The sequence below is a fragment of the Canis lupus genome, chromosome 36, assembly GCF_011100685.1.
Source record: "Canis lupus familiaris isolate Mischka breed German Shepherd chromosome 36, alternate assembly UU_Cfam_GSD_1.0, whole genome shotgun sequence".
Taxonomy (NCBI): domain Eukaryota; kingdom Metazoa; phylum Chordata; class Mammalia; order Carnivora; family Canidae; genus Canis; species Canis lupus.
In genome coordinates this window covers 29,213,771-29,227,779 of record NC_049257.1, presented here as the reverse complement: position 1 = coordinate 29,227,779, position 14,009 = coordinate 29,213,771, and the positions used below count along the sequence as shown (strand labels likewise).

Here is a 14,009-nt window from a genome sequence, read left to right as displayed (position 1 = left end):
CTACACACAGCAACCAAAAATACCTATTTTCAGTACAACTGAAAGGACAACTTCCAAAAAATTTTGTCAAATACTCCCATCAAAAATTTCTAAAAATTTCAAAAAAAAAAAATTTTTTTTTTGGAACATATTTTAAAAACCTGGGAACTGCCCCAAGATGACACACTTAATAACTAAATTTAGAATTTTAGAAAACAGCCTCAAGAGCGTATTGCTACCCCAATGTAAATTCTCCTTGACCAAGAGGGAATGGGAAAACGTGGGCTGGGGTTTCCAGCGCCTCGTGCATCATACTGAGCAAATCCGCTCTGACCTCAAGTCAGCTGGTTTTTTCCTGCATTCCAGTGGCATTCAGGGGAACTCTTTCAGGCTATTTATAAAGACATCCCCTTTTCGATCATCATACTCTATCTGCTTTATCAGGTTTCCCAGAATGTCCAGCCAGAAAACACGATCGTCCTGTAAAATTCTCTCAACAGGCACGAAGTAAGCCGAATTAAACTCTACGTTTATGCCGACGTCAAGAACTGTACGCTAACGACAGGCTATTTTGGTGAAGGCTTTGGTCTTTATTGCTACACATGAATACCATTCCTCCCACTGGCCAAGCGACAGCGTTATCAGTGATGTTGCCGATTACAGCCACCGGCAAACCACCAAGCCCCTCCTCCGTGAGCCGCGTCCTGCACGGAAACGTTGGTTATCTTTCTAAATCTTTTTTTTTTAAGATTTTATTTATTTATTCACAGAGACACAGAGAGAGGCAGAGACACAGGCAGAGGGAGAAGCAGGCTCCATGCAGGGAGCCAGACGCGGGACTCGATCCCGGGACCCCGGGGTCACACCCCGGGCTGCAGCCGCCGGGGCTGCTCTGTCTTTTTAAATCTTAGACGCGATCCTACCAGAGACACTACTGGTACTCACAATTTACAGGTAAGGAGCTCAGGCTCAGAGGAATTAAGCAACGAGCCAAGCAGCTGGCGAAGAGGAGAGCGCGGATCTGAGCCGCGTGTCCACAGCATCACGCCGCGCGGGCACAAGGACGCCGCACCTTAGCGTCTGAGCACCGGTCAAGGGGAAAGGGAAGGCAACGAGCTTGCACAACTGAGAAGGATCTCAGCGCGAGGAAGGCCCGTCAGGAGGCAGGTGGAGCAAAGGACTCAGCCTGAGCGAGGACCTGGGAGTGTGCGAGCTCTGGGATGTGCGGCTCCGGCACTTTTAGAACAGGACGCCCGGGGGATCCCTGGAGGCCCAGCGGGTAGCGTCCGCCTTCGGCCCAGGGCGTGACCCCGGGGTCCCGGGAGCGAGTCCCGCATCGGGCTTCCCGCCGGGAGCCTGCTTCTCCCTCTGCCCGTGTCTCATGAATAAATGAAATCTTAAAAAAAAAAAAAAAAAAAGAAAAAGAAAGAACAGGACACCTGCCCCTGTGGAAAGCCATCAGGTGGCAGAGGGTTATGAAAACGCCAAAAGCAAACTAACCGACGGCGAGGGTTCAGGCCCAGGGTGGCCCCACGGGCCACACCGAGAGCAAAAGCAACTAAGTGACGGATCCCCACGAACCGCCACGAGCCCACGAGCCCGGGGACCGAGCGAGCGGCGCTTCGGAGCCTGCACCCCGTGCACGATGCGTCGCTGGCTGCCGGGGACGCAGAGCACGACCCCCGGCCTCGGCTGCTTTCATGCAAGTCAGCGTGGCACCAACAGCGGAGCAGAGCCCGGGCGGGCGACACGGGGCCCACACGCGTCCTGCCCCACGCTCGCGCTCCCCGGCCACGCCGCCCTGGCCTTCGGGCAAAGGCCGAGCCGAGGAGCCCGTCCCTCGATCAAGGGCCGTGACCCAGACGGAGAAGGGCGACCGCGTCGGTTCCTGCGGCCAAGTGCTCGGCTTCTTCTGAGGCTTGAGGCTCTGGACCTGATCAGGGGTCAGCGCACGGTTTCCGTCAAGGACCAGACGGTCAATACTTTAGGCCTCGGGGCCGTGTCCCGGTGGCGACCACTCAGCCTCCCCGAGGAAGCAACACGTCGAAGGGGTGGGGGGGAGGGCTGCGTTCTACCGAGACCTCAGTTACAAGAAGCGGCGCCAGCGGCGTGGGCACCTGCTCGGAGGCCACTACCCCAGAAGGCCAGGTCTGAAGGGACCGTAGGGCTTCTGTGCCTAAGCAAGGACACGAGCAGCACGCGACAGGTGGGCCGGCCCGGGTGCGGCAAACTGGACACGGTGCCCCGCGGCCGCCGGAGGGTGCCCGGTGGTGGCCCGCGTGCTGCGCGAGGTCCCCAAGGGCCCCTACGCCTCCGGGCCCGCCCAGACTCGGATTTGCGAAGGGACGACGTGTGGCTGACGGAGAAGCCGTGGGGAACACCGAGGCGACCGAGGCGCAAGGCCCTGCGAGGAGGGAGGCCTGGGTTCAAATCCTCCTTCGACGCTCACTGCTCTGAGAGGGAAGAAACCCTCGGGCTCTGCTGTCCGTCCCGCAGGCGTCGGTGGCAGCGGCCCTGGGGAGCCAGCTCCCGCCTCCACCCTCCTGCACGCACCCCCGGCCACCCAGGACAGCGCCAGGCGGCCTGACCCACCCGTGGACGCCGCCCCTCCCTCGCACGGTGCAGAGCGCCGAGCTGGTGGCTTCAGAAGTAAGGGTCAGGGCAACCATTCGGGATGTCTTGGGGGCTCAACCTCTGCGAGTCTGGAAGACCCAACACTTCCTCCGGCCTGGTGTCAAGTCGCCCGGCGCCGAGGAGACCCCAGCGGCAAAGGTCCCCACGCTCCACTCCTGCTACTAGCTCCCTCCCCCAAGCTAACTGGCTAGCGAAGGAAGATGAAAAGCAACTGCCCTGCCCGAGGGGGCGCTGGGGCCTCAGCGGGGGAGCACCTGCCTTCAGCTCAGGCCGTGATCTCAGGGTCCCGCGGTCGAGCCCCGTGTCAGCAGGGCGTCTGCTTCTCCCTCTGCCCCCCGCCCCCTCTTGCTCTCAAATAAATAAAATCTTAAAAAAAAAAAAAGTAATAGTCTGAAAAATGCTTTATTCTTTTATTTTTATAATTGTATTTTTTTATTCATGAGAGATGCAGAGAGAGGCAGAGACACAGGCAGAGGGAGAAGCAGGCTCCCTGCAGGGACCCGATGCAGGACCCGATCCCGGGACCCCGGAGTCACGCCCTGGGCTGAAGGCAGATGCTCCACCACTGAGCCACCCGGGCTGCCCCTGAAAGGTGCTTTAGATATAAATACCACAACACGTTTCAATAAGCGAGGTTTCTTGTATAAAGAGAATCTCGAGTGGTGGCCATTTAACCACAAAGGAGGGCAAAAGCACTGGTGTCTCCTGGGGCACCCGGGTGGCTCTGTCGGCTACGAGTCTGCTTTAGGCTCCGGGATCTCAGGGTCCTGGGATCGAGCCCCGCATCCGACTCCCTGTCGATTCCCCTGCCGCTCCCGCTCTCTCTGTCCCTCTCTGTCTCTCAAATAAAATCTTCAAAACACAAAGCAAAACAGAACTGGAATCGCCTTTGGAAAAGCAAAGTAAAAGGGCTGAAAATCACCTTTGGCCGCAATATGAATTTCATCTGAAATTTCAGATAATATGAAGTCAACCGAGTGAGAGCCTCTGAACCATCAGAAGAGGGGGGAGCTTGGTAACAGACTCACAGGGAAACCCTGATCTACAAGAAGGAAAATTCAGGAGAAGCTGGCTGGCTCGGTCGGTAGAGCGTGCGACTCTTGATCTTGGGGTTATGAGTTCAAGCCTCAGGCTGGGTATAGACGTTACTTAAGAGTATCTTAAAATTTAAAAAAAAAAAAAAAAGTTTATTTTTTATTTTAAAAAAATTAAAGGAGGAACATTCTGACTCAGAGTCCTGAGCTCAATGTTTCACCTTCTTAGGTAAACTCTGGCTCTTTAAGACACATTTTTTTCTCCTTTTACATTCAGCATCACTATTAATACAAAGCTCTGGTTCTTACGCTCTGGTTTCTGTTAAATCGCCTTGTAGAGTTTCCTAAAAACGCAGGTGCCCAGGCCTGACATGGACCTACTGCGTCAGAGGCTTCTGTTTTAGGAAGTTCCCACATTTATGTGAGAGATGCTCCCTTGAGCATCTTTTGACTGACACACAGTTGTGCCTACACACACACACACACACACACACACACACACACAAAATTCTGAACAAAGTAGGCTCCCCAACCATCTTTTAAAAGCTGGCACAAAAAAAAAAAAATAATAATAATAACAATAATAAAATAAAAGCTGGCACAACTCCCTGCACATACTTGATCTGCACGGAGCGTACTCCACAGTCTTCGCTCCGTCCTGAAGAAAGCAGGTTCCCACGGGCTCTCTCTCCTGTTTCATTTCAGTCCTCCAGTGGTACAGCGGGGCGCAGGCCTGCAACCAGAGGGGGCGGCCCACAGCGTGAAAATCCCCGTGAAACGCAGCGTTTCGGATCATCCATACGACTCCAGAATCCAAAAACACGTCGTGAGCATGAGTAAAGATTAAACCCGTCTTATACCAAGAATTCCCCATGACAACAGTGGATACAGATAAAGAGTACTTTTCTCACATCCTTTTTTCCCCCAAAAATAGCAAAATTATTTCACACGGCAAAGGTCTCACACGTTCCACTAATTCTGAAAATTACTGTGAAAATTATTTTCACTCTTCTTGATGTTGCGACCGTCAGAGATGGAATCGGCCTTTTAACAAAGTAACATTCTCCTGCGTATAGGATACAGGCTACTATGATCCATCATTTATTATTAAGCATATCATAAATGTTTATTTAAATATAAACAGATTCATATTTACTATTAAGCATATAATTTACTACTAAAAGACTTGGCAGGGCTTGTTTTTATCTACTTTCCAGGTAAGTTGATGACCTTTTTGTTTTCAGAATTCTAGATTTCAACACCAGGTATAAGCAGCAGAGGGAGGCATATTTTAGTGACACAGTAATTTAGCAAAATGTGACAATTTAATTTGCTGCAAAACAGTTCAGTGCATTTTCTGTCAGGCTTTTTTTGAAGCAAAACACATGGACACAAACCCCGCAGACATCAACGGAAGGTTATTTTACATTTTCCTGTGAAAAAAGTGGAAGGAGAGGATGATGGCCACTTGTCCGCAGCCGCTGGGTGCTCCAGGCACAAGGGTCCCTCTCTTCCGCAGGTTCGTGTCCCCACCTCCCACCTCCCATGTCCCCCACTCTCAACCTCGTCCTCCACTTCCAGTCGGAGTGGAAGCTCCTCTGAAATTCCAGCTCCCCCACAGATTCTTCCCGGACGGCCCCGTCGGATCATCAGACGACAGCAGCGGACAGGGAAGGGTCCCCGAGGACATGAAATCAGAGCCACAGTCAGGGTGACAAGGAGCTGACCAAGTGACCCCGAGCATGGTGGAGGCAGAGGGGCCAGGGACGCGGAGGTGCCGACCGCGGTGGCCGGTCACAGGGGGAGGAAGGATCCGTCGCTAGAGCGCGTGGGGCGGGGTGACGGGTGCCAAGGGGACCAGGCCAGCGGCCCGCTCACCACGACGCCGAGGAGCCGGCGGCAGCAGGGCTGTCCCCAAGGCAGAGGGACACCCCAGGGAACGGGACGCTCGCTTCGGGCTGGCCCCCCACGGACACGGGTCGCCGTCGGGGCAGGAGCGGGGGACGGGGAGGCCACTGTGGTCGCCCGGCTGGCAGCCCCCCTACATGGGCTCCCAGGTGGGCTCGCGGGGCACAGGACGGGCCAGACCAGAGGGCCGGTTCCCCGCAACAACCGCAGTCCCTGGGCCCAGACTCCCTGCCCGACGGGGGGCACCGCGGGCCCAGGCCCACCCACGGGGTACGGGAGGCGCCCCGCGGCCGGCTCTCCAACACAGCATCTCCCGGTGCCACATAAAGCACCTCAACTCACCTACGAGAGGAAATATCCAGAAGACTTACCAAGATCTTATCCTGTTTCGATCTCACAGATGCTCCAAACCACTGGTGAGACTTGAACTCCAATGGATCATCCTTGGCATAATCTCTATTGCCTAAGAAAAATATTGTGAGGGGTGAGAAACAAGATATATATTCTTCATATAACAGAGTTTATTACAATCCAGCCAAGGTCTAAAAACAGTGTGCTGTTAATTAATCAAATACCACATTAGCTATTTACCTCGTGTACTTTATAAACGTCAGGAACTTTCAACCAACAACAAAAAAAAAAAAGAAAAAAAACACACAGGATGACGAGAAGTGTCTCAGGGTTGTTGTGAAGCCCTGTTAACTATAATAATGCAGATGTGAAAAAGTACTAAGTTTCCTAACTGCTAAACTGTAAAGATCGTTAACTATCAAATACTTATAATTACCTACTGTACTCCCAGAAGTTCCAGGATATAAAGATATTTATGAAAACAAAAGGCCACTGCCTTCATAAAACACCAGTAGTAAGAGACCACAGTAAAACACACCAACACAGGGCGAACGACATAAAACAGGAGTTGGAATCTAGCCGGAGGGAAAAAGAATCAGATTTAGCACACTACGTGCAAATATTTGTTTTCAGTTTACATCATTAAGAAAATCATTCCCAATATGCCAGCCGCTCAGGAAAAGTACTGGAAAGGAAGAAAAGAAGAAAGAAAAGAAAAGAAGAAAAAAAAGAAAAGAAAGAAAAGAAAAGAGAAGAAAAGAAAAGAAAAGAGAAGAAAAGAAGGAAAGAAGGAAGGAGAAAGGAAAAGAAAAAGGAAAAGAAAAAGAAAAAGAAAAAGAAAAAAAAAAAAAGAAAAAAGAAACGGAAGAGAATAGAAAAAGAAAAAAAAAAAACAATGAAAGGAAAGCGAATAGAAAGAAAGAGAATCAGAAAACCAGCAACATAGAAACGACCGACCGCCTCACCCTCCATTACGGCCTCAAACTCCGCCGAAGCTTAATGAAGGTACGTTCCAGTCCTGAGGCATGATCAAAAAAACAAAAGAACAGAAAAAATAAAGAAAAAAGGGAAGAGAAGAGAACAAAAAGAAGGAAGGGAGGAGGGCAGGAAAGAAGGAATCCTTTCCATTGAAAGCTATTAAATTGGTCAAGGAAAAAATTATGGAAACATAACCATAAAGCATTTGGGGAAAGAGAGACTATTTTTTGAGAGAAATAGACTATTTTTAAAGTCTAGTCCATTCCTCTCAACCTATTTATGATGATCATCCCCTATAAACCTACATTCCAAGGGGAAGGCAGTCACTACCCTCCGAGGGGCATCTGTAGTCCCGTCTCCCTGCAGCGCTCCTCCGGAGGGCCAAGAGAGCAACCGAAAGGTCTGCTGACAGGTGAACAGGAAATGCGGTTTTACATCCAACAGAAGAGTATTAGCCCCGAAAAGAAGAAAATCCTGCCAGCGGAGAGGACACTGATGGATCTAGAGAATATTCTATTAAGTGAAAGAAGTCAGACACAAACACTTCATTCTATCCCTCATATATGGACTCTAAAATAACCTACTTGTTAAAAAATAAAACAACAAAAAAAAAGTAGACGTGAATCCTCCGTGTGATTATTTCCCCCCATCCGTGAGGCCGAACGGATGGGGAATTGCATGAATCAAGCAGCTCAGCCCAAGCTTTGAGTCTACAGAAACAGCAGAACGACCCACACTAAACGACAATGAGCAAGAAATGGCCTTTTACTTTTTTCTCTAAGTGAGATTTGGGGTTTTGTTTGTAAATAGAGCGTACCCACTACGGCCTCGGCCCCGCACAGCCTAACACACTCTGCTTTTTCCAGAGGGGCCCGACCAGCAAAGCAGCGTAGCTTCTGGGCCGACCGGGTTCAAATGATGACTCTTCAACGATTTAAACCATAAAACTTCATGGTTACAAGGGACTGAATAGAATCTTTGTATCTCACTGCAAGCGAACGAGGCTCCCGCGGAGCGACAGGGTTTCCAACCTGTTCCTTCCTACAAAGGAAGCGAAGGCCTCTGCTCCTTACGTTGAACACAGTAGGACCGTGAAGCGGCTGGTGCCCGGGAGGACTCGCTCCCGCTCGCCGTCGCCGACACCCACAGATAAACCCAGGTAATCTCAGCCCCCGGAACCGAGCGTACGAGCTAATACTGCATGTGATCAAGAACCGCCACACTCGAACTGCTTTCATTTAAAAAGAAGCCTTTTCAGCAACTCTGAAGATGTCCAAGCAGAACCGAAGCTCTTCTCTATTAGGGGAAATATTTGGCTGTTCCGCATCAGAAAGGTTCAAATTAAGCCTCCATGTATTTCCTCCTAAGCTCTAAAACTGACCATGTGGCAAACAAAATGGCACAGAGTCAAAAAATCACTATATTCTCGCCAATTATTCCTGCCCTACAAGACCTGATACACATTCTGCAAGAATGGCAATGTCGAGAAAGACAACACAGTAGGGAAGACTCGAGGTTGAAAGAGAAGGAGACGCAGGAACCCGACGCAAGATACGATCTTTGAATCTTGTGTCTAAAATTCTTCCAAAAGTTATAAAGGACTTTGTTAGGATTATTGTGGACATTCAACTCTAGACCCTATGGTCACCAATAGTGTTGTCATAATGACATGCTTCTCGACCGTGATAATAGTGTCGTGGTGATGTAAGGGAAGAGCCTGGTTCTTGGGAGGTACGTGCTCTGGTACTTGGGGGTAACGGGGTACCGCACCTGCCACACTGGCTGAATCTAAGGGTATAACGTTCATTGTATTACAGTTCCAAATTTTCTGTAAGTTTACAAATGTCTAAAAAAAAAAAAATGTATAGCGACGGACAAGTCACACACTCTATGTGGCACAAGGCCCCTACGGGGGTATCTTCTATTTCTCGTTATTTGAACTCTTTATAGTATTTACTTTGATGATAAAACATTACAAATTAAGACATAAAACATATAATAAAGCCGCACGTGAAGATGAATCTAAATTCTACAATCCCCCACAAAGAAATGATGTCTGCTAACATTTTGGAGCCGATCCTAAAGACTTGTCTCATGAATACGTGCGTATCCTTTTATTTGTAGAATAGATATATTCTATATAGATATATATTTTATAAATATTTATAAAACGTTAAAATTGTGACTATATATAAATGTACAAACCATTTCCCCCTTAACAATACATCAAATAAAGTTTGACTACAGCATCATAGCCATTGTGTAGAACATCACGATGTAGCCATACAGCGGCTTATTTAACCGATTTTATCTCCCTCAGGTTCAGATTTAGGAATATTTCTATTTTGATTTAAAAGACCTACACATTCCCTCCAAGTCCTCTCTCCTCTCTCTTCCAATATACATAAGCAGCACAGCATGGCGCTATTGTTGGGGTCAGAGACATGGACTAAGTGCTAGATTAACCCGATAAACCCTCCAGAAAATGGTATGTAACGTGTAATATCATCCTAATGGATGAAATTTTTTTTCAAGGTCCCAAGATATACTTACTTTTATTTTTTATTTTTTTATACTTACTTTTATATGTAAGACTTTCCTGACCCTCAACCACCAGTTCCTGAAACAAGTCACACCCACTCCCACCTGCAGCCCTTTGTAACCACATCCTTCTGGCCGGGAAAACCTCATTCCTTCCATTCTTGATTCAAACCCTTAAGTCGCAGTTGTCCATTCACGACCCTAACGCAAGACGAACCCGGAGTTTGACCCTGAAGGAAATACCCAACAAGGAACCATGGCGGACCCATGGCAGAGGATGTGTGAAATGGTCTGGGAAGTCGGGGGCAGAGGACAAGAAAGGGAAGCTTTCTAGGCCAAGGGGAACATCCTGAGGCAAGAAATGCAAGAGCAGATATGCTTGAATTCTTTTAGAAGCCTGAGTCGTTGGCCATGACTAGAGAGATGGGTCACGAGGAGCGTGGTCGCCAAGAGCTTTGCTGCTAAACTTCGCCAAGACTGCGTCTGGTGGAGTCTTTGAATTGCTCTCTATGCGAAGCAATTTTTCTTTAATTCTATTCCCGGAAGGTGGAAGACGGGGTTTCCTCTCTTCTGTAGTATTATCCAGGTCTCCACTGAAAAACTATCTCCATGACCTTTTTTTTTTTTTTTCCTGAAGAAATAGACTTTTCTCTAAATCCGCACGTCGTAGCAACAGGACACTGCTCTGCGCTGCCAGGTGGCATCTGCGTCTCCGTCACTACCACGTTCTAGTTCCTGCTTTCAGCAGGCATCAAGAACATTCGCTGCCACAGTGATTATGACACCTGCCTTTGCGGATAACAGGCTCAGCCTAAGCTAGAAAATGTCATGGAAACGAATTACAAATTTCACAATTTTTTAAATTTTATTTTCACCGTCAAGTATCGTGGAGTGCAAAAATCCACAGTTGCTTCCACGTGGCAAGTGACTTCCGATAGTATTTAATAAGAAGGAAGGACGGACGACCAGTCAAATGTGAAAAAAAAAAAATCAAGCTGTGTGGTTCTTTTTTTTTTTTTTTTTTTTTTAAATTTATTTATGATAGGCACAGAGAGAGAGAGAGAGAGAGAGAGAGAGGCAGAGGGAGAAGCGGGCTCCATGCACCAGGAGCCCGACGTGGGATTCGATCCTGGGTCTCCAGGATCGTGCCCTGGGCCAAAGGCAGGCGCCAAACCGCTGTGCCACCCAGGGATCCCTGTGTGGTTCTTTTGGATTAAAGCAAGTACATTTGAAAAACCTGGAGCTTTACAAAAACTTTGACATGCCCCCCCCCCAAAACACAGTCATGTCTTAAGTAGCACGTGATTAAATGTGTTTTCAATTACGTTGCCAAACAAAAGTAAACTCTATTGGGCCTACAAGGCATTGCCACACACCGGCATCCACGACTGAGGCAAGAGTCTTCAAGGAAACACCTACTGCCCGTTGCTTTGAACGCCGTCAGTTTCCACAAGGTCACAACCTCAGATTACCGAATTTTCAAGAAGTTTCCTCAACAGGAAGTTTCCCTTTACCAACGGGCTGCTCACGCCATGCCCCCAACCTTGAGAATTAGACCCAGGCAACGGCAGGAATTGTAGCCCAGAGAAAGGCCTCCTCGGGCAACAGTCAAGAAGGAGCAACAATTTCATTTTTTCTTTTTTTCTTTTTTTTTTTAAAGATTTGTTTATTTTAAAGGCTGCAGAGGGGCAGAGGGAAGAAGAGTCCTGAAGCCGAGTCCCGGCTGAGCGTGGAGCCTGACACAGGGCTCGATCCCAGGGCCCCAACGTCATGATCTGAGTTGGAACCAAGAGCCAGATGCCTAACCCACTGAGCCACCCAGGCGCCCCAACAACAAAGACTTCTTTTTCCTTTTTAAGTTCAATTCGTCTACATGTAGCCTAACACCTCATGCTCATCACACCACAAAGGTTTCTACCCGTCGTTCCGTAAAACACTCTGGAAGACTCGCTCTCATCTTCAACGTGAATCAAAGGGTCTCACAATTGTAAAAAACGAGAAGACACTGCCCCGCGTCCCATAAAGGAGCATAAAACTCTGTACTGTCACTTTGACAAATTCCTAGAGGAAAATGTTGCTAGAGAAAGTTGATGTTGGTTAGCAAGCAAGTCACTGGAGGGTCGAAAATTTAATGTCTTTTTTTTTTTTTTTTTTTTTTTTTTTTTGCCTTTGCTTTTAATTTGTAAGCTGCCAGTGACATGCGATCGCCCTCCCACGACTGAAGACTTCAGGCCCGAAGCCTACGGAACGGAGCAAAGTGCCACAGCCTTAGACTCTGCCCCCGATGAACAGCCACTCTTCTCGTTTCTTCTCATTTCCTCGGAGCGTTTCCAAAGACACTGTCAAATATTCAACTTGCTCTATGGGAGATTTTTTTTTTTTTTTAAAGACAAGTTACCTTATTACCCTAAAGCTATATTTTTGTTTCTTCTTTTTCATAGCCTTTGGAGCAGCAAGGCTATGTTATCTGTTTTGGAAACGCCAAAGTCATGAAGAATGCCGAAGCACGAGAAAACCAAGGCAGGAAACCTCTATTTGGAGGATACCTGTGTTTTTACTCACTTGGTTCCTATTCATGATTATATGATGCTGTGGATAAAGACGTGAGGTCCGCAGAGCGCTTACCCCTCGTTCAAGTAAGTGATGACTTAAACGGTGTGACCTACGACATCGGGGTGGCTACAGTTCATCATACTGGACTGTGTATATCCAAGCTGCTAAGACGGTGGCTCTTCAAAGTTCTCATAACAAGAAAAAAAAGTTCTGGAACCACGTATAGTGACAGATGCCAACTAATCCTGTTGTGATCATTGTGCGACATAAACAAATACCAAAATTGTTATGTTGTGCATCTGAGGCAAACGTCGTATGTCAACTGTACCTCGATAAAAACCAAACAAAACAGAGCAGCCCGGGTGGCTCAAGCGGTTTAGTGCCGCCTTCGGCCCAGGGCCTGATCCTGGAGACCCGGGATCGAGTTCCATGTCAGGCTCCTTGCATGGCGCCTGCTTCTCCCTCTGCCTGTGTCTCTGCTTCTCTCTCTCCTCTCTGTGTATTCTCAGAAATAAATAAATAAAATCTTTAAAAAAAAAAAGATTTTAAAAAAAACAACAACAAAAAAACAAAACAAAACCAACTCCAGGGTCATTCTTTAATAAAGCAGACCATTCACGAGCGTCTGTGAGCAGCTTTTTACGTGAAACATAACTTTTGCTCGGTCACACTTCATACAACGAATTTGCCTCAAAGAAAAATCTCCCAATAGCGCTTATTTATTTATGTGAAAATTAACAGTCCAGAGGAAGAGATTTCTTTGATCATTCGGTTAAATAAATAAATCATGGGTACTTCCCATATCTAAACGCAGGGAGCATATTGCAGTAAATGAGGCAGATAAGGTCCCTGGCTTTGAAGAGAGAGAAATAATAAGCAAATAATTATAGAAGATATTTTCAGAGAGTCACGAATGCTATAAAATGCTACACTTGAGCGAAAACAATGAAGACGCGGTCAAAGTGCTGGTATTTGTAACCTAATGCTATTGTGAAATGACGCATTTCACTGATTCGGAGCTGCAAGTATTAAGATGCTGTTAACATCTTTGAAATCTGAGTATTACAGTCAATGGTTACTTAAAATCAGCATGTTTCAGTAATACATAGAGTACATTTCAACATCAATGGCACAATTACGTTCACAGCCAATTGAGTTTTGGAAAAGGTGCCAAGAAAATCCAACGGGAAAGAAATAGTGTTTTCAACAAATGGTGCTGGGACAATTGGATATCGTTACACGGGCAAAAAGACCAATGAGGAACCCTATCTCAAACCATACAGAATAAAAAAGATCACAGACTTAAATGTAAGAGCTACAAAACTATAAAAATGCTTGTAAGAAAATAGCAGTAAACCTTCAACTCTAGATTAGACAAGATTCATGAAACCAAAGCCCAAGATAAAAGATTGATAAACTGGACTTAATCAAAATTTAAAACTTTTGAGCTTCAAAAAGCATCATAAAGAAAAGTGAAAAGAGGGATCCCTGGGTGGCGCAGCGGTTTGGCGCCTGCCTTTGGCCCAGGGCGCGATCCTGGAGACCCGGGATCGAATCCCACATCAGGCTCCCGGTGCATGGAGCCTGCTTCTCCCTCTGCCTATGTCTCTGTGCCTCTCTCTCTCTCTCTCTCTGTGACTATCATAAATAAATAAAAATTAAAAAAAAAAAAAAAAAGTGAAAAGAAAACCCACAGAATAGGAGAAAATATTTGCAAAGCTCATATTCAGTAAGAGATCTGTATCCACAATGAACACACACACACACACACACACACACACACACACACAGCCCTCCCTCCTTGCAACTCAAGAATGAAGACACCCAATAAAAACCAGGCAGAGAATTTGAATAGATCTCATTCTGGGGATACACACATGGCCAGTAAGTACATGCAAAGATGCTCAACATCACCGGCCACGACGTCTACACAAATCGAAACCACAATGAAGAATCACGCACTAGGATAAAAGAAGATAAAAAAACGCATGTCCACTAGGGTGCAAAGAACTGGAATCCTCCCATTACTTG

General features: G+C 47.2%; 1 protein-coding gene across 1 annotated transcript in view; it reads right to left on the bottom strand.

Moving 5' to 3' along the window:
- The window catches only part of ITGAV (integrin subunit alpha V), an 87,671-nt gene that overhangs the window by 48,264 nt on the left and 25,398 nt on the right, over window positions 1-14,009 (bottom strand). The window contains exons 4-5 of the mRNA XM_038584523.1: window positions 5,927-6,018; window positions 4,266-4,380 (exon numbers count right to left, since the gene is read on the bottom strand). Of these exons, the coding sequence (XP_038440451.1) occupies window positions 4,266-4,380; window positions 5,927-6,018 (207 nt within the window). The remainder of the gene's footprint in view (window positions 1-4,265; window positions 4,381-5,926; window positions 6,019-14,009) is intronic.